Raw genomic sequence first — 23967 nt, 5'->3', positions numbered from 1 at the left:
AGTTACTGTCACGTAATAAATCATTTCCCCACTCTTGAACATGGTACCATCTTTCCCCACCTGTCTTCTCTTGCAACAATTAAACACCAACATTTTCACTTATGTAATTTTCTGTTGCCTTTGAGGTTTCTCCATTCACATATATCCTCTGAATACAGAATCAGGAATATTTGAATGGATCTTATACTGAAAAAGTACTTTCTGAATTCACAGTCATTAACATCAACATGTACATGCACAATGCATACTGTGGCTTCTGCTCGCATTTTATTTATTAATGGTATTAATAAATATCATTAATTTAGTATTAATATTTCCTATGAGAGGGAGGATACTAACTTCATAGTCTTCATGATTTCATATTAATAAAATATAAGTGTTGTTTTAATCTACATTTTTATTACTATGATTGCTAAATGCTTTACTGTATGAGGTGATCATATTTTCTACTATGGATTATCTCTGAGGCGTGCCTTAGTTTGCATCTCTTGTGAGGGCAGGGAATGTGTCGTAGTTTGTAGAGTGCTTGCCTGTGTATACAAAGCTCTGGGTTCAATCTCTAACATGACATAAACAGGGCATGGAGACACAGGCCTGTAATTATGTCACTTGAAAGTAAAGGCAAGAAAAGCAGGAGTTCAAGGCCATTTTCTTCTGCAACATAGCAAATTGAAGGCTAGCCTTGGATACTTTAGATATGTCTCAAAAAACACACATGTGTATTTATACTCTAGACAATAATCTTATACCTTATTAAATATACATTTCTAATAGAAACTGTTTCTCTTCTACTTTGATATTTTATAGCAGGTATGTTTGATAATTTAATAACATTAAATATGTTAAATTGTGTTCCAATGTAAATTTTTTCCTATTCCTTCAAAGCACAGAGCAATCCTGCCAAATATGTTATAGATGCAAATTCATTATTTCATTATTTTTTAATTGTTTATTTAATCAATATCGAATGCACTTTGTCATTCCATGAGAAGAGGGTTTATTTTATTTTATTTTTTTTATTTTTCTTCAATTTGTTATTTTTTTATTTAATTTTTTTTTATTTCCTTTTACATACCAACTCCTGTTTTGCCTCCCTCCTCTTCTCCTGCTCCCCCACCCCTATCCCCTCCTCATAGAGGGTAAGGCCTGTTTTGGGTAGTCAACACAGGCTGGCATACCAAGTTGGGCCTGAACCTAGCCCCTCCTCCTTGCATCAAGGCTGAGTAAGGCATCACACTATAGGGAATGGACTCTAAAATGCCAGTTCATGTACCCAGGATAAGTCCTGGTCCCATTGCCAGGGGACCCAAAATCACTTCAAGCCACACAAAGAAGAGAGTTTAAATTGCTTCATTTTAAAGATTGGTAGTTGTATGAATGTTTATGAAAATCTTCCCTTTTTGCTTTTGATAACACTTATTTTATTTATGTTAATTTCTTGCATATACAAGGCCAGAATTTTCTATACTTTCCTAGGTAAAGCATCATAAGGAAAAAGAAAACCAACTATATTTCTGTGAATGATAATTTGATATGTAGAATGGGCCTTCAGTATTAGGTCTTCTTTTTACTTGTAAGTGTTCATTACAATGAATCATTGGTCTGAATCAAGGCCTCTGGTTTCTGCCACACTATTGATACTGGGCTATGCCTTCTTTTTAAAAAAACCCTAGTATAATTGACTTATTTCTCAATATATGTAATATATATATATATATATTACACACATATATATTTATATATGTAATATATATATATTACACACATATATATTTATATATGTAATATATATACATATATATATATATATATATATATATATAAATTTTCACTTCTTTTTTGTTTGATTTTGTTTTTTGATACAGGGTTTCTCTGTGTAGCCTTGGCTGTCATGGAACTCACTCTGTAGACCAAGCTAGCCTCCAACTCAGAGATCCTCCTGCCTCTGCTTTCCGAGTGCTGGGATTAAAGCTGTGCACCACCACCACCTAGCTCACTTCACCTCTTAAAGACCTACTTGAAGGTCTTTATGAACTTGAACTCCGTTATAATAAATTAATCAGAGGGCATATGCATATATAATTTTACATATCTTTGTATACAAGGATATAATATGCATCTTTATTAAATCTTTTGTAATTCACAATCAATACTATTTTTAAAGGTGACATTTGCAATACTGTATAGTGAAGGAGCTGAAGGAGATCATGGGAAAGATAAAAACTATGCTGTGAGACATGCACAAACAGCTAAGCTCAAGCCTTAGACTCTCTCAGCCTCTGCCACTAGCACAGTTACCAGGTTTCTAGGAAAGGTTAGGTAATACGGAACCCATGATACAGCGTGTCCACGATATTGACATTTTACAGAGTCTTTTTATGCGGCTCACCTCACTTGCTGTGCTTGATAGAGATGATGTTGTGCTTATCACTAGTATAAACCCAAAAAGGTCAATGTAGTGGGTAGCCATTCCAGCCCTGATCTGGAAGTTCCAACCCCCATTGAGGCTTCGGTAACTGTCACGTAGGCGGGGCCAAGAGAATACACTGAAGACCTGAGATCCGGAGGCACGGGCTCTCTTGCTTCCTGGACCCAGGACGCTGGAGGTAGATGGAGCAGGGTTCTCTAGAGAACACCGCCGGACTGCGCCACGTCCTTCCCAGACTCTGTACACTATCCATTCACTTATAAGTTACCCCACAAAATAAACCTCCCTTTTAACTGTGCCATGCCCTTTCCAGTCTCTGTAAACTATCCATTCACTTATAAGTTACCCCACAAAATAAACCTCCCTTTTAACTACGTGGAGTGGCCTTTATAATTTCACCAACAGGTCAGCATACACCTTTCAATCCAAAGCACAAGCTCACCTCATAACAACACCATATATACAAATCATGTGCTAAGTTATGATACAAATCACTGTCACACTGTCCTCATATTTTGTCACCTTTCTGCTGTAACAGCTGTAGTCATCTTTTCTTATTTTCCATTGATTTCAGATTGCTCAAAGGAATACTGCTGATTATAGTCTGTACACCTCTGGCTCAATGTTTACTGAGTTCTTTATTGTCTCTTTTTAAAAGTTTGAATCACTTAGGTGATTTTTTTTTCTAAAAGAGGTTGTTATAGTCCCCAAAACAAGATGTTTTGATTGTTTGAATATATGAGATTCATATATTAATAAAACATCAGCTAATAAGACAAACAAGGCTGGCAAGATGGCTTAGTGGGCAAAGGAGCAAAGTGCTAAGCATGGGAACCTGAGTTTGATCCCTGGGACCCACATGGTGGAAGGTGAGAACCAACTCCCCCAAGTTGTTCTCTGGCCACGTCGTGCACACGCTGCTCCCTGTCACCACACACAAAGCCAATAATAAATAAATGTAATAATCAAAAAGCCCCGCTTAATAAAACAAGAGGCCACGCATTTGAAGGAGAGCAAAGAGGAGTTCATGGGAGGATTGGCGGGAAGAAAGGGAAGAGAGAAATGATGTCAAAAAATAATTTTACGAAAGCCCAGCTGTCGATCGAGATACTGTGGAAACTTCAGTCCTAGCTTGTGTAGCTATTCCGTATCAGTTTCTTGTGCGTAGGTCTCAAGATCTTAAGGATTTTCACATCCCTTCTTTAAACCTCTCATTACTGTACCTGGCAGGCACGGCTCACGTGCCAGGGTGGCAGAGAAAGGAATGGAAGGCACAGCCTACATCCTCATTTTCACCCTGGTGGACTTTGTAACTCACAGGGAAGAGAGAAGAAATAAATACCTGGGGAGGGGCGGCCGCTGAGGAGCGCTTGGAGGCTTTCCAGCTTCAGAGTGCAGCTGATGCAACTGTTCCTTATCACTGCCAACACTTGCCATTAGCAAATGCCAGATGCAACCTTTCATTTTCTCCCTGATCATTTCAGGATGGAAAGACACATTGTTTCCCTCGCTTCACTTCACTCCCTACTCCATATTTCTCATCTGTACCTGGTGCACTACATGCTTCCTTGAAGACTTGGAGGAATAAAAAGTCCCTACTTCTTCTTCTTCTTCTTCTTTTTTTTTTTTTTTTTAATCAACTCAAGTGGGCTAAAAGGACCAAATAAGACACGGCCAACTCTGCTTAAATAATGGACTCCACCAAGGTATCTCAAAAGTACCTCACTTTTACTTGATCTTTCTATTGCACTAATTATAGACATTTTAAAATACACATCTAGCCATAAAGATAAAAATAATGTCCAAGAGTGCACAATGATCCCCCCACACACACTCCCCGGGCAGAACCTGGCGGAGGGCTCCTGGTGCGGCTCCAGTACTCACGGGTGAAGTGGTTCGAGGTGGATGGATTGACGCTATCCCCGCTGTCAGCGCTTTCACTGCTGGAGACTTCATCCTCGGATTCCCGGGCAGAGGAGCAGGGTGAGGAGGCGTCGACATCTTCAAACTTCCTCTTTAGAATTCCACTCATAGCTGCGGCGTTGTCACATGTACCTGGGACGGGAAGGAGCACGCAGGCATTGAAATCGGACTGTTGACTAGGTAGGTAGGCCACGTGGTCATGGGGCTTTAAACACGCGGGCTGAGCTGTAGCTGTCCCTTGACAGCATCACAAAACAGATTTACTTTTCTGTTTCGAGTTAACAAAAACAGGGTGAAAATGAATAGGAGTCCAGCATGTTGATGGTTTTCTAATGTCTTGGTGAAATAGCTCAGCTTAATGCAGCACCATTAGTCTTTTTAGTTGGCAAAATGAGACAAAAACCACTCGAGTCCATGAAATTCTGTTGTTGTGTTTTTTTTTTCAAATGGCAACACCCTCAAAGTCTGAAATGATTAACTGTGCTGTGCAAAATTCATCTAGAAGAAACACTGAAAGTAGGATGTAAAATTTTTATATTTAGAAAATTTCAAATTCAAGGAACCTAGTTAGCAAAGCATAATGAAGCATCTGAAATCAATTCCGAATTTTAGGTGGTTTCCATTTTAATGCTGCTACAAGATGAACTTTGTCCCCATGCTACCTGGTTCTTGAAGGTGCTGCTACCTTTCTGGAAATGTCTTGAGGCTTTGAAGGCTAGGGATGGCACTGACTGAGTGGGACCAGGGACTGACCAGCGGACATGTTTCCTTCGGAGTCGTTTGTTTTGTGTGAATGAGTTCTTTCTTTGCTGGGTGCCTACCTAACCCTCATTCCTGGTTTACCTTGATAACCAGCTAAATATACCAATTTTCTTCTCAATGCAATGATATTTTAGCTCCAATATTTCAGCACAATCTCCCTTTGAGAAATTAACTTAGCCCAAAATATTGCAAGTGGATTCCAGACATTTGAACTCCCTTGTAAGTTCTCCGTGCCACAGCACAGCTGTCAGTCTAGTAGATCAAGAGAGAACGAGTCCCTTAAAACTGTTTAAAAAAAACACTCAGTTACATGATCTCAGAACTGCTCACAGAAATCTCTGAAAACCACCCCTCGCCTGTGCAGATCACAGAGTAGGCAGCCGGCTCAGATCCCCTGGGCTGAACCTGCTCGCCGCAGTCTGAATCGGGAGTTCTCAAAGAGCACTACCTGCATCAGTAGCCGCGGGGTAACCTGGGAAAGAGAGGCTTAGCATCTTTTCAATTTCCAGGCCAGATCCACCAACTAAGAAAGCCCCAGGGATCAGAGACTTTTGCGAAGCACCAAACGGTCTGCCCGATACATTCTCAAACCGAGGAACCCATGCCAGATTTTCGGTTTGTGTCCCGGCACCTTCCTTCTCGGATTTTACTCTCCGTGAATGTGTTGGACATGACTCAGTGCTCAATTCCCAGTCAATTCTCTGGCCACTTCTGGTGTGACTCTTATTAAAACCAAACATAATGTTAGATGTATCATGTCCTTGTTCTTAACTTCAATTCAATCCTTCTAGGCCAGTGTTGAGTAGCTGATATATTTAACTCACTGAGTGGAGTCATAGATTAAAAAAAAAAAAAAAAGAGTTAAAAACAAGTTACCTGCTGTCACAGAGCGAGGGCCTGACTGCTCTGCGAGGCTCCATGAAGTAGCAAAACACCCCCAAATTATGCACCACAGTTTTGTTACATGTTCAGCTCTGCCTGATTGAATTAACTATGGAGATAGCTGATAGCCACAGGAAAATACATCGTTGTCCATTCCCCTGAGGATAAAATCTTGATTCTACTCTCATTTTACCACTATTCAGATTAGCCTATTATTTTCTTCATCTGAAAGGGTGTGAAAGGCATAAAATGTTCATGCATATCTGAGCCACCCAAGAGAGGAGAAAGGGATATTTTAAGTAGAGCCTTGAAATAAAAGTAGGACAGGATATAAATTTTAAAATTATTTCACTTCAAGCAAGATGCAAAGTAATTCATGAGGGAGAGACTCCAAGACACAAAATAATATAAGAAGGAAACCTACGGTCAAGACACACATTTCTGTTAACAAGATGCTGCAATGGAAACCGTTAAAACGCTGCTGTTTAGTTTCCCTCCCTCAAATCCCCACTTCCTTAAGCAGGATAGATTTCTCAGGGATGAAATCTATCAACAGGGAGCCAGGCCCAAACATCTCCCAGGTTGTCACCTGGTGCTCCCCTCTTCCTCTCCCGATCCTTCAAGCCAGAACTGCTGATGAGATGAAAATGGAAATTTCTGCCTTTCTTTGTTAGTTCACATTTGGACAAAAGCTGCCGTGATGGAGTTAAAAACCTGCGGGATGCAATTTCCATCTAGATCCTGAGAACTGAAAGGGCTTCGGCTGAACGAAACCCAGAGGACGGGGGAACAGGCTGCTGGGTGGGACAGCATACCCAGGACAGAGACCTGGGAGACTGGTGGACGCCCAGCTTGCTTGTGCAACGATGAAGCAAGACATCTGTCTTAGCTCACTCTATGGGCATGTCAAGATAGGATAATGAAATAGGAAGAACAGGCATCCACTCCTTTCTGGTACATAAACTCTAACACATTTCATAGAGTGGTAAAGGGAGATAGAGTCACTTCCTCTGTCACCTCCCTCATCTTACCAGGAGATGGGAGAATACAGAGATTTAGGGAGATGATATTGTTAGTACATTGTCCGCCAGGCGGCCCATCCCAGAGCAACGTGTGGCTGCGTAGATACAGACCCAAGCGAAGACGATGAATGTCCATCCTCCACCTAAACAGCACATTCTCTACTTCTTCCTTAAAAGATGACGCAGAACTGGATAGTTAACAAAACAGAAAAGTGTGGACGTTTCAAACGGCTTTTATACAGAATGAAAGGTCAAAGAAAAGTTGGGCAGGCACTGACTTATCCTGAATGAAAGGCAGTGGAAAGCTAAGGCTAGAGTGGCAATCTTTCCTCAGCTATCACGGTCCTGTCCCGGGCACCATCACCACACTTGGACTAGGACGAATGCCCCCATCATTCTCCTCTCCCATCCACTGCTCCTTGCTTTTGACACGTTTGCCTAGTTACAGACAGATTGAGAAATTTAAAATACAAAAGTCATCGCACCAGTCTGTAGTTTAAAACTCCAAAGTGGCTTCACATCATCTTACGGGTTCAAATCCCCCAATGCCATTACAACCCAACCTTCTAGCTTGACTAGCCTTGCTATTTACTTTGGGACTCTGCTTTGCTGATATCTCAGCTCTAAGGATATTTCAGTGCCTTAAACCTAGTAGTTCTCTGTCCTCTAAGCTATTTTGGATAATTGTTCTCTTAACTACATTTTCCTCTTTTTCTATAGCATTTCCTACTTTGTAAATGTAGAGTAGGTGTTGGTGGGTCTCTACATTTGTTACATGTTGTCGTAGCCTCTGATAACGGACAGAAGGGCAGGGTCCGTGTTTTCTTTATTGATATTCCAAGGTGTAGAAGTGTCTCTTCTATGTAACAGGTGCACATGGACACATGTTCAGATTCTGAATGAACTCTGTCGCTTCTAAGCCTTCATTACTGTGTCACGTTTGTTGGCCCTTCTAGACAGAAAGCTCCAGGAAGGGAAAACAAGAATTAACCCAATTCATTGTTCCATGTCTCATAACAAAACAACTGGAATATTTGATTAAATGAGCATTAAATTAAATGAAACTGACATCAAAATGCCCCTGCCCCCACTTGTGAAGCTAACTATGAGCAAGGCATGTACAAAAGATACTTTTAAATTATCCTGCACTGGTTCGCCCAATGTAAGATGAGATGAAAAAAAACAAAAAACAAAAAACAAAAAAAAAACCACACAACTTGAAACACAGAGAGACCACAGCGGTACCGGAGGGGCAGCTGTAGAAAGTGTTTGATATTTTTGTTAAGCTTTGCTATCACCATGACTAGGATCCAGGAATTTGTCTGCAGGACTCATGGCTTGAATCCAACATTTAAAAAACTGATTTATTTTTGGAATCTCCTGGATCACAGACTTTGCCCTCTAATAAGACAATTTCTTGATCAACTGGCAAGAGAGGGTTGGACACTACTCCAGAGAATCTCACTGGGGGCTTGTGGAAGTCAACTCCATTTCAAAGCCAGTGTCCTCTGCTGTCTGACATTTCTTTTCATTTATCTTATTTATTTTCACTTATTAACATTATTCTGAAATTTAGTTGACTAGATTCTTAGCCTAGACCTCCATTCTCTATATGTCCAACTTCTTATCTTTGACACAAGGTCTCACTCTATAGCCCTGGTTGACCTGGAATTCATTGGGACTCACAGAGCCACCTGCTTATGCCTCCCAAGTGCTGTGGTTAAAGTCTCATGCCACCACATCTGGCAACAACCCCTTATTTTGCTGCCAAATCTAATTAAGAACCGCTTTACGTTAAAACACTAACAAACATGTTTACTAGCATCCTGTTCTTAAGTTACATAAGCTATTTATTTCCCATTGTATTAGATGTAAGCATTGCTCAGACACCTCTGAACACGTTGATGAAAACACATTCTGAAATAATGAAGAAAAAAATGCATTCCCTTTAATATATTTCTGACTTACATAGAAAGAGACTGGGGAGACCTGAGGGGAAAACCAGAAAATATACCTTATCAATAAACAAATAATCCCCATTCAAATGAGGACCAGGCTCTCTGATCTGCAAATGTGCCAGTTTAGAGTTTGAAATTGCCAGATTTAACAACAAAAAAGTACTACATCCAGTTTTACTTGAATTTCATAAAAGAGAAAAGAAATGGATGACATTTCAGACATACTTTTGCCTAAACACTTCTTGTTTATATGAAATTCAACTTAACTGAACATTCTGCATGTTAGTCTGACAATCCTAATTGCTGCTGGTAAGGAAATAAAGTTAATGTGTAATCAACCAAAAATATCTACGTAGGAAACGTGAGCTAAGGCATGAAACCATGTACAGCAATACTGTACTCCTGTCATTCACAAACCAGATAAAAACCCATCTGGAAAAAAAAACATTGTAAACAAAGAAAAGGAACTCATTAGAGTGAATCACAAATTTCCTGAACAATGGGAACAAGTGAAGAGGTGAGCGGTGGTTGGTCAGTGAACAGCAGCCTTGCCTATGGCTGCAGAAGAATAAAGGAACTGTAAAAAGACACTGGCCTGGCATGTGCTTCTAGATAGCAGTGGTTCTCTACCTTCCTAATGCTTTGACTCCTTAATACAGTTCCTCGTGTTGTACTGACCCCCAGCCATAAAATTATTTCATTGCTACTTCATAACTGTCATTTTGCTACTGTTATGAATCACATGGAAATATCTGATATGCAGGATATCTGATATGGGACCTCTGTGAAAGGGTGGTCTGACCCCCAACCCACAGGTTGAAGGCTGCTGCTTTCTGGAATACTGAGAGGTCTCTCTCCTAGCCTGATGGATGGAGGGGCAGTGCAACAGGAGCAACAGATTCATTTGACCTAGCCAGCCCTTATTCCATGGATGCGTTAAGTATGTGGTTGTGGTTAATATATAGGGAACATTTTACAAGGAACAGTGGCAGCTATCTAGAGACCCTTTGTTCATGATTATCTGGGGAAGTACGTTAATCTCTGCACTGATAATAGGGAAAGTAATCTTTAATTACAAAGACTAGTAACACAAATCTGTCTCCTTTCTTACGCAGCAGCACTGACAGAGCCAGGCAGACTACCTGTGTTACAGTGGGTAAATGAGGGCTTTTTAGCTTATTTTATTATTTATTCATTCAATTTTTTGGAAGGAGGGGTCATGACTAGTCAAAGCACAAATCAATATTTTTTGCATTCCTTTAACAAATTTTTCGACAAATACAAAATACTTCGACCCTACAGTCAAGTTCTAGTTCAATGAACTTGATCACGATAGAGTGCTTGCTTTGGTTCACTCGGGGTCCAGAAACACCAGGGTCTGGATGAAGTCTTACAGACCGAGATGTCTGTTCTTTAACTTGACTCAGGATGGGAGGTGATTGGAATGTTTCTTCGAGTTGCCTCAGCCAGCAAAAGCGATGAGGTGGGAGCCAATGCAAACACACTGACTGATGGACACACTGGAGAGAGGCTCCTTTGTGATAGGAGGTGGGACAAACTGAGTAAGAAGGAAAATGAGCTACCAGGACACAAGAGCAGCCAGGCTGTCCCCTGGACCCCATACACAGTGGCTCACTCAATTCACAGTGGGAAGGCTTTCCTGGAACATTAAAGAGAACTCAGTTAAAAAAATTCATATTATACATTACTTTTATTCTTTGGAGTAATCACTTTATTTCACCAAATGTTCCTAAATATGTGGATAACTTTTTAACTGCTAGTTTGTATTACATCCTTTTCGCACCTAATTTTTAAAACTATAATTAATTTCTGATGTTCTTCCCTTATGTGATTATATTAATCAAAAATGACTAAAGTCCTCTGTTTCTGCCAAATAAAATCATCATTATTTAACCAGTTGTCCTTCTAAAAAGAAATTACTTTTTGTCAGAAATCATATTATCTGGAAAAATGTGGGTTTTTTTTTCCTTCTTTTTCAAAGCCTTTCATTTGGTTCTGAAAGATTTTCTTGGTTTGGATCTTAAAAATTATTTTTCTTCATTTCTTTCTTTTCTTTATTTACTGGACATTCACCGTCTTGCATAAGTGGTCTGCAGAGCAGAGGTCAGTACAAGGCAAAAAGCACTTTTTCAATACCAAGAAGTAGGTGCCGTCACCTTCTCTGACATCATCATCACTCAAGTACCAAGCACGTGAAGACCTTCTCATCTGCACCATTTCCTGGCTTCAACACTTTCTCTACGGATGCTTCTGCACTGTGGATGAAGGCATTGTTTGAACCCAATGGAGAAGCTATGTGTACTTGTGCTTGTTTTATTTATTTTTGTGCCTACTGTTAAGCAATATTTCTTCTCATCATATTTAAGTCTTTGTTTCTTTCAGAGGTACGAAAGTCTGTAAGCTAGGAAAAATGTAAGGCAAAACAGTTGCATAATGGAATAGGAAAAAAAATGAAGAAAATTTGAATTTCTTGACTGTGCCATGAGACATCAAATTAGCTACTTTTTGAGGATTCTCAACAATCTGGGATTAGACATCAGAGTATGTCTGCACTATGCTCTTTCCTACTTTTCCAAACTGTGTTATGATGACTACAATGCATAAGATTTTATTTAAAAAAAAAAAGAAAAGAAAAGAAAAGAAAAGAAAAGAAAAGAAAAGAAAAGAAAAGAAAAGAAAAGAAAAGAAAAGAAAAAGAAAGCCCATGTATGGGAACAGGGAATGCTTCTTCCAAAACACCATTTAGGTTTTATTCCATGCGCCATCATTCCAGGTTACTCAATCAATGACAGTTAAGAGAGCATGAAAAGGTCTTGGACACATATCACTCTATACACTGAGAAAATATCTGTGCCTTCCTCAGAAAGTAAAATCATCTTCTTCCCTGATACTAGGGCCATTTCTGCCTAAGCACACTTGGCAAGAAAGCAGCTTATTTGCTGCCAAGAGGAGCAGGATTTGGCCCAGATTTGACAAGGTAAAACGCTGTAGGTGTTTCTGTGGGGCACTACCAATGTGAAAAACGCTGCTGGTGGGTTGCCAGTGTGAACAGCACAAGTCAGCCAACACCTCTCTTGCCCAGGTGTCTGTGTAAGCCAAGAACCCTGGCTGCACTCCTGCCTAATAAATATTTTTGTTAGAGCAAGGACAGTGGGGTTCCCCAGCTCTTTATGAACCCCCTGAGCCATAGTTGTCTGTGCAGTAGATCTCAACACATTTGCCATCTGATGATTTGAAGTTAGAGAATGACATGGAAGCAATGGACCCTTCCTGCAGAAGAAAAATGCACAGAAGCACAAACACACACAACATCTACTCAGAGGCTCCAAGGCTAGGAAGCTGTACTACGGTTCTTAGCTATCTTTCCCTGTGCTTTGGTGAAGAAAGGACTTGGAGAAACGATTCATTTGGACACCTTGACTCACAGAGTCAAAAGAAGTTTGAGAACCCATTGTCCCCATTTGCTTCACCAGATGAGTGAGTGGTCCAATGGGTAGAACAAGCTCTTTGCAGCTCCCCAAAGTTGGGTTGCTTTGGAGGAAGAAGTGGGGGGTCAAACCCAGTGCTTCATGTGTACTAAGCAAGTGTTCTACTGCTGGGCTATGCCCTAGCCCTACAGCCTCATTTTTTCTGGCATGCATGGAAAGAGCCTGCCATATCTCCCAGAATATTCCTTGCAACTTCATTATTCTCTCATCTGTCCCACAGCATTCTTAAACAACCACCCCTAGACAGGTGTTTATAAGTTTATGAATCTATGAATTCGTGGCTTGGTGATAGGAATGTTCTAGGTTGGGGTATACTTTCCCAAACATCTGCCTTTCCTCAAAGGTGGTTATATTGCCTCACTACACATCTAATAATTCCAGTCAGAATTCACTAAGCATTTACGATGAACCAAATGGGTACTTTGTACCCCTTTTCAATAGCCCTCCCTCAAACCCTACTAGGTAGTTTTAATAAAGGGCATCAAGTTTTCAGACATCTCTGTAGATAATTTGATGAAAATTTTAGGATATTCCTCAGCCCATAGCAATTTGGGTTTAAGTGACTGCTCGGCGCTGACGTGACCTGAGTCGGTGTGACACTGTTACAATGCTTGAATGTACCAGTTACTGTGGGCTAATCTATATTCCAGTGCTGTCTCGGTATGTGTACTATCATATCTGGGTCAACCATTAACAAGTGGCATAATTTTCAGAGTGTTACTTGTCAACTGTGATTTCCACTTCTATCAAAACAAAGGGTACAGCAGGGCTAGCAGGAGGTTCCGATCCAGTCACCTCCACTGCTTGGGGCTAAAATGACAAAGGCTGTGGCCTCCAAGCGAGAACTGGTGTCTAACTCCTCACATTCCCTTCCTTCTCCACGTGCAGAAAGAATGGCTGAATTGGCTTGTTTTGTTGAACGACAAAGGAATTCTGTATGACTGTGCCTGGGACACACACCTAAGAGGCTCCCCATGCTACCTGCCTTTGTGTGCCATTGAGGTTGGCATTCCCAGAGGAAGCCAGAACATGCGTTTTAAATGGCTTTTCCCTTAAGAAGTGACCACCCGTTCTTTGGGAAATTAGTTTAGTTGATGGCCTAAGCGTCCAAACTCTTTCTCCAAAGTCAACTTTCAGGGTGTTTGATTTTTTAGTTAGCAAGGGCAGAGAAAACCAATCAAGAATGAGAGGCTTTTAAAACTGTTGAAAAATGTTCATCTGCCCTGTTGTAAGCTAATTTTTCCATTCTAACAGCAAAAGTAGCAACTGAAGTCAATGAAAAATTTATTTTCTATGCTTGCTATTAGGACTAAAGAACAGTACTTAGCCTAATGTCTTGAACAACTGTGAAGACGAAGTACATTAAAAGAAGGGAAAAAAAATACCACACAGATGTGGAAAAACAAAATTATTATTAGAGTGGCATTGAAATCTAACTCAGTTTCCTACTTAACATTTGAAAATTTCTCTCAGTTTTTAGAGCGTTTCTGACTGAATAATAAAACAGACTAACCTGTGTAGATAAAAGGTACGTAAGAGCTCTGATAGTGTTTTCCTTCAGAAAAATTATCAGATTAGTATGAAAGAAAAGGACTTAAAAACCACACTATTTGCCAGGCGGTGGTGGCGCACGCCTTTAATCCCAGCACTCGGGAGGCAGAGGCAGGCGGATCTCTGTGAGTTCGAGGCCAGCCTAGTCTACAAAGCGAGTTCCAGGAAAGGCACAAAGCTACACAGAGAAACCCTGTCTCGAAAAAAAACCAAAAAAAAAAAAAAAAAAAAAAAAAAACACACTATTTTCCCCAGAATACATTCTAAAATGAGTATGAGGAAGAGACCAGACTGGGCTTCAGAATCACACCAATCTGTACCCTGGGAATCTATCAGTGAGACTACAGAAAATAAAGGAAATTTCAAAAATCAGGATAAGAAGAGGAACTCTGGACATCCTTTAAAGTGAATCACCACCTCAGGCAAGACAGGGAGTTTTACTTTCTCAGGCAAAGAACAATTAGTATTCAACCTGAAGCAGACATTGCATTACATAACAATTAGAAGAAGTAATCTGGTCAGATTCAGTACCTGGGATTTCATATTTCAGCAAATGTCCGACCAGCACAAATTAGAACTTGTTCACAAAAGAAATAAGGAGTTACACCAAGGCCTTCCTATCTTCAAAGATGAAAACCAAGGTTTAGGAGCTTTCCTCTTAAACCAAGTTCCAAATCAGAGTCATGATGTTAATTGGAAAAGGCCCTTCCAGCCATGCTACTAAAATTATTTGTAATAAAATAACAGGTGGATTTTCTAAATTTTATTTGAGAACCTCTGTGACTAAATCAATTCAAGCAATGTTACTTAAGCAACATTATGATTCATGACAAATTTAAAATAGCAATAAATCTGTAGCATAAAGGTCATTTCATGAGCAAACAAATTAGTACTTCTGTGTCATCAGGTAGAACCTAAGATGTGTCAAGCTCTCGATGTGATAAAAATAAATAGAGAGATAGATAGATTCCAGAGTCCTCAGATGCAACAAAAATGTCTGAATGCAGTCAAGGTGAGAAACTAACATGTTTACTACATGAAGCAAGGAAAAAATGGTGTAGCAAAGGGAGAAATTTAAAAACCAGTAAAGGCTATAAATAACTCTATACATTGCTATACCACATCTACAGAAGTGTGGAGATTCAAGAAATCCACAAAGTCACATGTCGTTTGAACCTCAATGATCATGATGACTGTTCCCAATACTGTCTTGTTACAATTCAAGGCATTAGCTCTTAGTGCTACTTTAGGATGACCTTCAGTGAGATCTGGTATACTTTTTTTTTTTTTTGCTGTGGAAGAACATGTGTAATCGCTGCAGAACACATCTTGGAAATGACATCAAGGTTGGGGACCTGAATCTAAGTTATTAGCCACCCTTTCAGCCTCTACACATCGCATAGGACTGAAATCACATACCAGCTATATAACAGCTATGTAACAACCAACTATATAACAACCAACTATCTAACAAAAGCACTTACCTAGTAAGGACACAGTATGCAGTATTATATACTGGAGTTTTTAAACTGTTGTTCGATTTCCCTAAGTTTACATGTCTTCTTGTTTTACACAAACAACCCAGGTATGAAAGCAAGGTTTCTCAGTTCCTTAAAAATGTTAATGGTAAAAAGAAATTGGGCATGGTAGTGAACACTTGCAATCCCAGCATCTAGGAGAGTGAGCCAGAAGGATGGCCAAATGCTCCAGGCCAGCCTGGGCTACATAGTGAATTTGGGCCAGACTGGGCTACACTGTTTATTTAAAAACTGAAACTACAGAGCCAGGCGGATCTCTGTGAGTTCGAGGCCAGCCTGGGCTACCAAGTGAGTTCCAGGAAAGGCGCAAAGCTACACAGAGAAACCCTGTCTTGAAAAACCAAAAAAAAAAAAAAAAAAAAAAAAAAAAAAAAAAAAAAAAAAAAAAAAAACTGAAACTAAACTAAACTAAGAATGGAAAACAAAGGGCTCATATACAGCATATGGGGCTATTTCCAATTACTGTTCTCATTCTCGTACTTGTTCTCATTCTGAGTTGTTTGCTGGTTTCAAGACAGGGTTTCTCTGTGTTATCTCTGGCTCTCCTTACTCTGTAGACCAGGCTGGCCTGGAACTCAGAGATCTGCCTGCCTCTGCCTGACGAGTGCTGGAAGTAAAGGCGTGCGCCACACCTGTCCGGCTTGTTCTCATTCTTAAAAAAACCTTTCTTTCGACACCAAAATCATGGAATCCACATTCCTTCGGACTCACACAGTTCTTCAGAGTGAATGTACATATCTACAAAAATAGCAGTAAGTACCATAACCCACATTCTGGCTTAGCTGTAGTAAATTGGCATACTGTCATATGTCCCTTGGGACTGGGAACAATGTGAGCCATGAACAGGTTCAAGGACAACTCAGTGTGTATGGATGGATTACTAAGCTTGCTTGGAGGCGGTAAAGCAACCTCCTCCCTCCCATTAGTGAGAAGTCTGTGAATATGCCACCAGGCTTGGAAAATACAACTCCTAAAATTGGTAAAAGAGGCACATCTGGCTATAATAATTGATTAGTGACACTAAAAGTTGATCTTTCTTTTTATTTTATAGTTAGGAATACTCACTTCCCTATTAGATATAAAGTACTGAAAAGTTATTGTCAATAGTCTAATATGACCATCTTCTTGTAACAATAATTTCTCATTTATTTGAAATTATCCTGAGGACAAAATAAAAAGAAATTTTGCTTATTCTCTATATTCTTGTGCCTATTATGATGTATTTGTGTGTGTTCGTGCATGTGTGTGTGTGTGTATGTGTGTGTGTGTGTGTGTATGTGTGTGTGTGTGTGTGTGTGTGTGTGTGTGTGTGTGTGTAAGAAAATCAGTGCATGGGACATGAGAGTATGGAGACATGTCGATTTCCTTTCCTTGCTCAACAAAGTCTCTGTGATTGAGAAGTTAGTGTAAGCCACAAAGAAATTGACCATGAAGTTCATTTTTGAATGGTTTTCTTATGGAATAACCATGTTTAAAATAAAAATTAAACAAGTAAGGAGACATTAAAATCCATAAAACTATAAAAAATATATAAAATAATAATAATAATAATAATAATGATAAAATATACTACTAAGAGGCTACTTGGTGCTGGACAGTCAGGCTACAGTTTTGTGTTTCAGTAGGCAAATCAATAAAGAGTATGAATTATGGCTCTGATATCGGGAAGAAAAGCTGACCCTGGTTTCCACTTTGCTGAACAGGGCAGAATGATGTGTATTATGTTTGTTTCCATGGAAGCTATTAGCATTCAAAAAAAAAAAAAAACTGACCCTGAGAGTTAAAACTGAGAGTTATAAACTCCTGCTATTTGGAAAATAGTCTTTATGTTGTGCTTCATTTCCATCTGCATAAGACGACACTGTAATACTGATACAGTTCTAATAAGACCCTCAAAATCACTTCATATTTGCATTGAGCTTATATTTTTCAATAAAAGGATTCAATTTTATTTAAATTCTGAAAGAGGCAATCTCTTGTTTTTGATTGCTTTTTAAGAACTGCCATGTTAAAATAATGTGGTTGCTTTGAATACTCAATACTGATTTTGAATGTTTCCCTATTGGTGTTAAAAGTCACTTTGTTCTTTCTGTTTCATAGGCTGCAGAAGTTCAGGGGACGGACAAATCCAGTGATCGTAAAACTGAAAACCCACACACTAGATTTTGAAATGACAGCAGTTATTTGTAGATTTTAGGCTCTACTCCATGCCTCTAGACTGAGTACACGTTTGCCCTCAAATCTTTTCCAAGGCTACAATATGGTCTCTAGTTTCAAACAATGACAAAGACAGGCTTGGAATCAGAAATCAGAAATTTGGTTTTGAAAAAAAAAAAAAATCCCTAAAGATTCCTTTGAAGTCGGACATGACACTGGTGTCATACACTACCTATCTGCCCCCAAGGGTTTGTGTTTAGATTACTCTCTTTCCTCTTCTACTTCTCAAGTTTCATTTGAATTCTATTTACATAAATACATTTTTCTATATGCGTTTAGAAGCTCAGATCCTCAGCATGCTACATGCAAGCTGCTGGGATCTATATGGAAGTAGGATGGATTAAGCCAATGCAAAAAGACTTCAAAGTTTGGAGTGAATTTGCATTGAGACATAAATTACCCAGGATATTCAAAGCCATAAATTAGCTTCAGGACATAAATAGCTCTCTTGTGGCTCACAGAAGCACAACAATTCTCTTTATTCCACATATATCTATTATCATGTTTTCCCTAAGACTCTTCATGGGCTCTATTTCTTCGCCCACACTGCATTTTTACTTCTATATTCAAAATACTCTCACTGGTAGCTGCTACAGGCCCAAAGTTAAAAGTACTGCACTGCTTATATTAATATTAACCTCATTTCTTTCTTTTCTCTGCCTAGAACACACACTAGGTAAGTAGGCACAATTTACTGGCATTGTCTAAATTAACAGAAAGAATTTTTTTAAATTGGGACTCGAGTATGACTAAACCATCAGAGAGATTCTGTTTAGCTTCTTGAATGTATAATATATATGCAATGTTACAAGTAATAGATATATAATGTGTACTACAGCACATCGAATACATACATGTATATATGCAATGTTTAGTAATTTTTATAAACATCTGTAAATAATGTTGAAATCAGAGGTCACCATATTCTGATCAATGGAAAAAAGGAAGTAATTTATTTAAAATATATTTCTTGTAGCTTAAGCCATTGAAAGTTTCACAAGAAGAAACATTCCAAAAATGCCCTGCAATTTTTGCACTTTTAAAAACAAAAACATGAATTCCATTTCATAAACTCAACTCAGTGTCCTGGATAAATGTCATAATGTCCCCAATGAGTGATAAAGAGTGAGACTGTGGCAATGAATAACCACTAAAAAGTGAATTTCATAAATATTTGAAGTAACTGTCCTTCACTGATTAAATGTCCACGCACTCCTGTTTTGGTCTGCTCCACTCAAAAGCTCCTCATTTTAGATGAAAGATACTGTTGCCACACTAGCCCATTTCAATCCTTGTAATAAAATTAACTACGTTCTAAATGCAAAGAAAATAGTTGTCTTTCTAAATATGTACTAGCTCCTTACATGTAAGCTTTATAAATTTCATTTTAAAACTTCTTACATAAATATGGATACATAAAGCAGGATTTTCATAGATAAATGCCTATTTTGCATCGTTTCCAACACACACACACACACACACACACACAACCTGTAATACAGACAGATACACAGTATATGCAAATGAAAATAACATTCTTTTCTCATCAACATTGCAACCGTTGAGCTGATACATTTATATTTTTTAATGAAGTGGATGAACATAGTTGGATTGTGCTGTTTTAGGTTTACTTTTAAAAAAAATGGTGTGAAAATTAAAAAGCAGTGTGAACAAGAAATGTGAATACACACTTGTTTAGTGTGGGCAGATTTACTATGATGTAATCACACATTTTACAGAAGTGTGATGTTAGTGTATGTGGGGGGAGGGAGGCTTCGTCCTGCTACGACATTTATGAGGATTCCCTTAGGATCCTGATTGAACTGAAAGGAAAAGACATAGGAAGTTGAATGTGTTAAATGTATGTAATGTTGTTTGAAAAGTCCAATGAAATTTAACAACAATTAGAAAAATGAAAGGGATCGAAGGAATTTAAACCCCAAATAAGTAATCACTTCTTTAGTAATATTTTTAACAATACAACAGAAAGTGAAATTTCTCAAAACTAAACCCTGCCTTAAAATAAAAACATAACTTCTTAAAATTATCCTTACGGTGTTTTGCAGCTGTGAACAAAAGAACTCCATTATTTAATTCCACATACCTCACAAAAATCTTAGGCTGACTAGAACTCAGTTCTTATTTAAAATATATTTCTTTAAAAATTAAAAAAAAAAAACCACTGAAAGTTTTAAGTGTTAATATTTATCTAGATATTTCAACCAGATATCTCTCCAAAATAAACACATACCCAAAAGGCAGAATTATTCAGAGACCCAAGCCCAACAACTGTTTCTCTCATGAAATATTCCATCACAACAAAAAACCCCAAATAGAGAAACGCTAGGAGTGAAAAAGAATAATGATAATAATAAGAAGAAACTAGCAAGGGGTGCCTGGAAACCAGCAGCATCCTGCCAATTGCTACAGTGAATTTAAATAACCAATCACCATCAGTGTCTTTAACAGAAATAAAATCAGGCGCATCGCGAAATGTCATCGTACCTGCATGCGCTTTAAATGACTCCGGCACACGCTGTAAAATCTTCAGAAATAAAGCGCACTTCCTTTCACAGCTGCAAAGCACGGCTGCAGAAACCCAGGATACATTTTTTTTTTTTTCCAGGCAACTGATCCAGCTTTCAGCCAGCCCCGTGACCTTTGAACTCCCTTCTGCCCCCTCCTCTTCTGCAGTCAAAGCCTGTGCTGGTCTCATTTGCATAAGGCGCAGGCAAGGCTCCAGCAGCCAAAGCGGAATGCTGGGTAAGGAATTGTGGAGCAGCAGCAGTTCAACCAGGGTACCTGCATCCCGGAGCCCTGGAACCCGCAATGGGGAGTGGACATGCTTCACCAGGCTGTCAACATCACACCCCCTAGGTCCGTTAATGGATGAAAGATTTTAGCGGCTGTTTCAGTCTTAAGCTACTTGTTTACCGTCTCGCCACCATAAGAAGCTGTCTGCAGCGACTCTGGTAACCAAGGAAACCCAAATAGTCAAATACTTCATTTAAATACGTGTGGAAGGCCAATTTTAAATTGTCATTAACTTCTCTTGTTTTGGAGACATAGCTCTTTTTTTTTTTTTTTTTAAGTGTAATATGTATCGCATGCATAATCAGACATATGGGGTGTTTCTGTTATGGCGGTTTAAACAACATTTACAGACATCAATTTACATTAAGCACTATACACATAGATGCTGTCACTTTAGTAATTCTGAAAAATGTCAAATGTGCCCAAGCGTCTTAGAGATCATCATCCTAAATGGTACCCAAAAATTAATTGTAAAGAATTTAGGTCCCAGGATGCCTTTAAACGATACAGCAGTAAAAATGTAGAGCAAAGTTAGAACTGCGTATTTCAATCCGAAGAGTCACCTCACAGTGGTGCTTGTCTTTTCCAATGATTTTTGAGCGCTGAGCTGTTATCTGTTAGGATTGCTCCTGGCCTCGGATTCGTACACACAGCAATCTGTCTATTTGAAATACAAACTTCTCTATTACCCTTAAACCCAAGAGCTAGTTATTTTCCAGATAAACATTATGTGTGCAGGTATTTTATAAATACCCAAAAAAACATAAATTTCCTTTTCTGAACCGGTGGGAATACTGGTTAATCCAATGGTTAATCCAATCCTGTTTTTCAAATTAAGTTAATTTGTTTTTCTTCATATATTCATAACAAACATCTATTATATAAAAGGTTTTCATTATACAAAAGGTTTTATAAAAAGCAAATAAATGTTAGGAAGGGTATATTACTAAATATAAATATATATCTTTAACATTATTTAAAATTTTTCTTTTAAAATTTATTTTAAAAATTATACATTTTACATAAATATCTTGCAGTATACTGACAAACACTAGCAAATTCTGAGTGATTCCTCTTCTATAAGAAATACAAACTAAGGCAATACAGAATTTTTTAATATAAAAAAGTAAAGCTTGTTTATACCAGCTATTTATTAGCCATTCTGCTTTATATATTTCTGCATAGCTAAAGTATTAGAAATTATTAAATGAATTTTTTCTAACCTTTACATCTTTGAATAGAATAAATAACTTTTCAGTTTAATATAATATCAGCATTTCTGTTATATTTGACTACATCAAATTCAATCTTGCTGGCTCAATTCAAGTGCATCCTTCTTATTACACATTACAAATACCTTGTAAAGTTGTTGTTTAAGGCAAAACACACATTAGCCCAACCTAATTTAAATGCAATCAAATACAAGGAAGTGTTGGGGAGGGGGGTGGATTTATAAAAATCACCGACCTGTTCAAATAGCTGTAGACGAGTCCTGGCACTCTTTATTCATTAGAATCCAAAATCAATTGATTATCATTATATAGTACGTGTCAGCATTACGGAAGGCATCGTTCTTCCTGGTTCAGTGGCATCTTCTTACATTTCCCAGCCCCGCCGTGTTTTATTGCTGGTACCATATGCTTTATTGTTCCGAGACAAGAGCTTCTCCCGCACAAAGACTCATTACCTACTGCTTGCTGCACGGCCTCAGCCTCGGTGAGGCTGCCTGTATGTGATCACATGGAGTTGTCTGAGAAAGCCAGGCGTGCCCTGACTTCACTGTGTCTGTGGGTATTTTTATCAGCTGACTCTACTAGGAGGAAGAAATAACAGATCAGGGAACTGCCCTAAGACATGAACGGAGCACGATTTGGGGAAATCCCTACCCAAGGTTTTATTATAATTGAAAATGTTGCCACAGCCATTTAAAAAAAAGGGGGAGCTAGATTTTATGCTAATTGGAGGTTGAATAAGAGTTTATGAGGAGGAAACTTGCTCAAGCCTTTTCCTACGTTATGTTTCTGAAAGTAGTGTTTGATAAATATTACTGAAGAGCCCTGTTCTAACGAACCAACTTACAATACATTTTAACCTTTTAATTGCAACTGTTTCTTTTCTTGGTCCCGCCAACCCCCACTAAAAGGCTGGGTGCTGCTTCCCTCTCAATTTCCTCCAGTAAAATCCTCCTCACTAAAAGATACTATATGTGAATAAAAATAGAAAAACCAATCCTTTCTGATAAGGAGGACGGGAGGGTTTGACTCTTTTTCTTGAAGTATATAAATGAGGTAGGTGATTAATTTATCTTCTCAAAAGATGACACATTCCTAGAGCAGCTGACTACAATGAACAATGGAGACCTCAAATTAAAGAACAGAGGGTTCACACTAATTTTTGAAATCGCAGGAACTTATTTTCGACAGCTCACCTCAGCAGAGCATATGGTTTACCTTATCTGAAGTGCTAACAAGTACTTCTAGAGATGACGGCTCTACATTATGGGAACCTTTAGCTACCTAGATACTGTTTTAATCCATGTGAACTATGTATGTCTGAACACAATCACACTATCTTTCCAAACATAAATTCTCAAAATTTGAAAATAAATTACGAATCTTTAAACAAACAAACAAACAACTAATTAATGGAGTTTGATAAGCATTCCATATATTTTATGGGCTATTTTGGTGATAGTCTGCCTGCCTTGATTTGGTATTTGAAAGCTTTTCACTCACAAATTTCAGTAATCATGTTATGGCAAATACATGAAAATTCAACGAAGATCACAGAAGAAAAAGCCAGAAGCATCATAACATAATCAGATAAATAAATTTCATGCACCAGTATATAGATATGCAGTGCATTGCAATGGCCCTTAGAAAAATGTCAGTCCTGGATTTTAAAAAGAATGAAAGTACACATACATACATTCATATGTTTATGTATATACACATACTCACATCAACCTTCAATCAATAAACTCTTACTTTTTTAAAAAAAGAATTACAATGTAAACATTTTGTCAGCTAAACTTAAAAAATAATGCAGAATAAATGAGTGCGATTAAGAAGAAGTACTTAAGACAATTTTTAACATTTTTCTTTATGTTGTTTGAAGGACTATCATTGATTTGGAATGTTCCATGGCTTAAGGAATAGGTTTTCTTAGCATGAAAGAAATACCGAGATACACACTAAGGGCCGCCCCCATTTCCAGCATTTGCTCAACACCACCCATGTTCATCTTCCCTCTACAACGAGAGCTGCAAGATATAGAACCTTGGGGCGTAAATAAAAACGCAAACCAAAGTTTCCTGTTGTATCGAATCCCGGCTGGCTTCTGAGAGGGCCCCAGTTTTTGGTG

The 23967-nt window shown here is 38.5% G+C and overlaps 1 protein-coding gene across 3 annotated transcripts in view; it reads right to left on the bottom strand.

Moving 5' to 3' along the window:
* Positions 1 to 23967, bottom strand: part of Csrnp3 (cysteine and serine rich nuclear protein 3) — a 193443-nt gene that overhangs the window by 76445 nt on the left and 93031 nt on the right. The window contains exons 1-2 of one of the 3 annotated variants that reach the window (XM_015996011.3): positions 22072 to 22182; positions 4313 to 4483 (exon numbers count right to left, since the gene is read on the bottom strand). In XM_015996011.3, coding sequence (XP_015851497.1) covers positions 4313 to 4460 — 148 coding nt within the window. In that variant the 5' untranslated portion in view covers positions 4461 to 4483; positions 22072 to 22182. Of the gene's footprint in view, positions 1 to 4312; positions 4484 to 20295; positions 20631 to 22071; positions 22183 to 23967 lie in introns of those variants that run through there. The other 2 variants (XM_006977159.4, XM_015996010.3) reach the window with 2 other exon arrangements.

Source organism: Peromyscus maniculatus, chromosome 4 (genome assembly GCF_049852395.1).
Source record: "Peromyscus maniculatus bairdii isolate BWxNUB_F1_BW_parent chromosome 4, HU_Pman_BW_mat_3.1, whole genome shotgun sequence".
Taxonomy (NCBI): Eukaryota; Metazoa; Chordata; class Mammalia; order Rodentia; family Cricetidae; genus Peromyscus; species Peromyscus maniculatus.
Note: the sequence above shows the minus strand (reverse complement) of the source record. Positions and strands in the feature narration are given on the sequence as shown.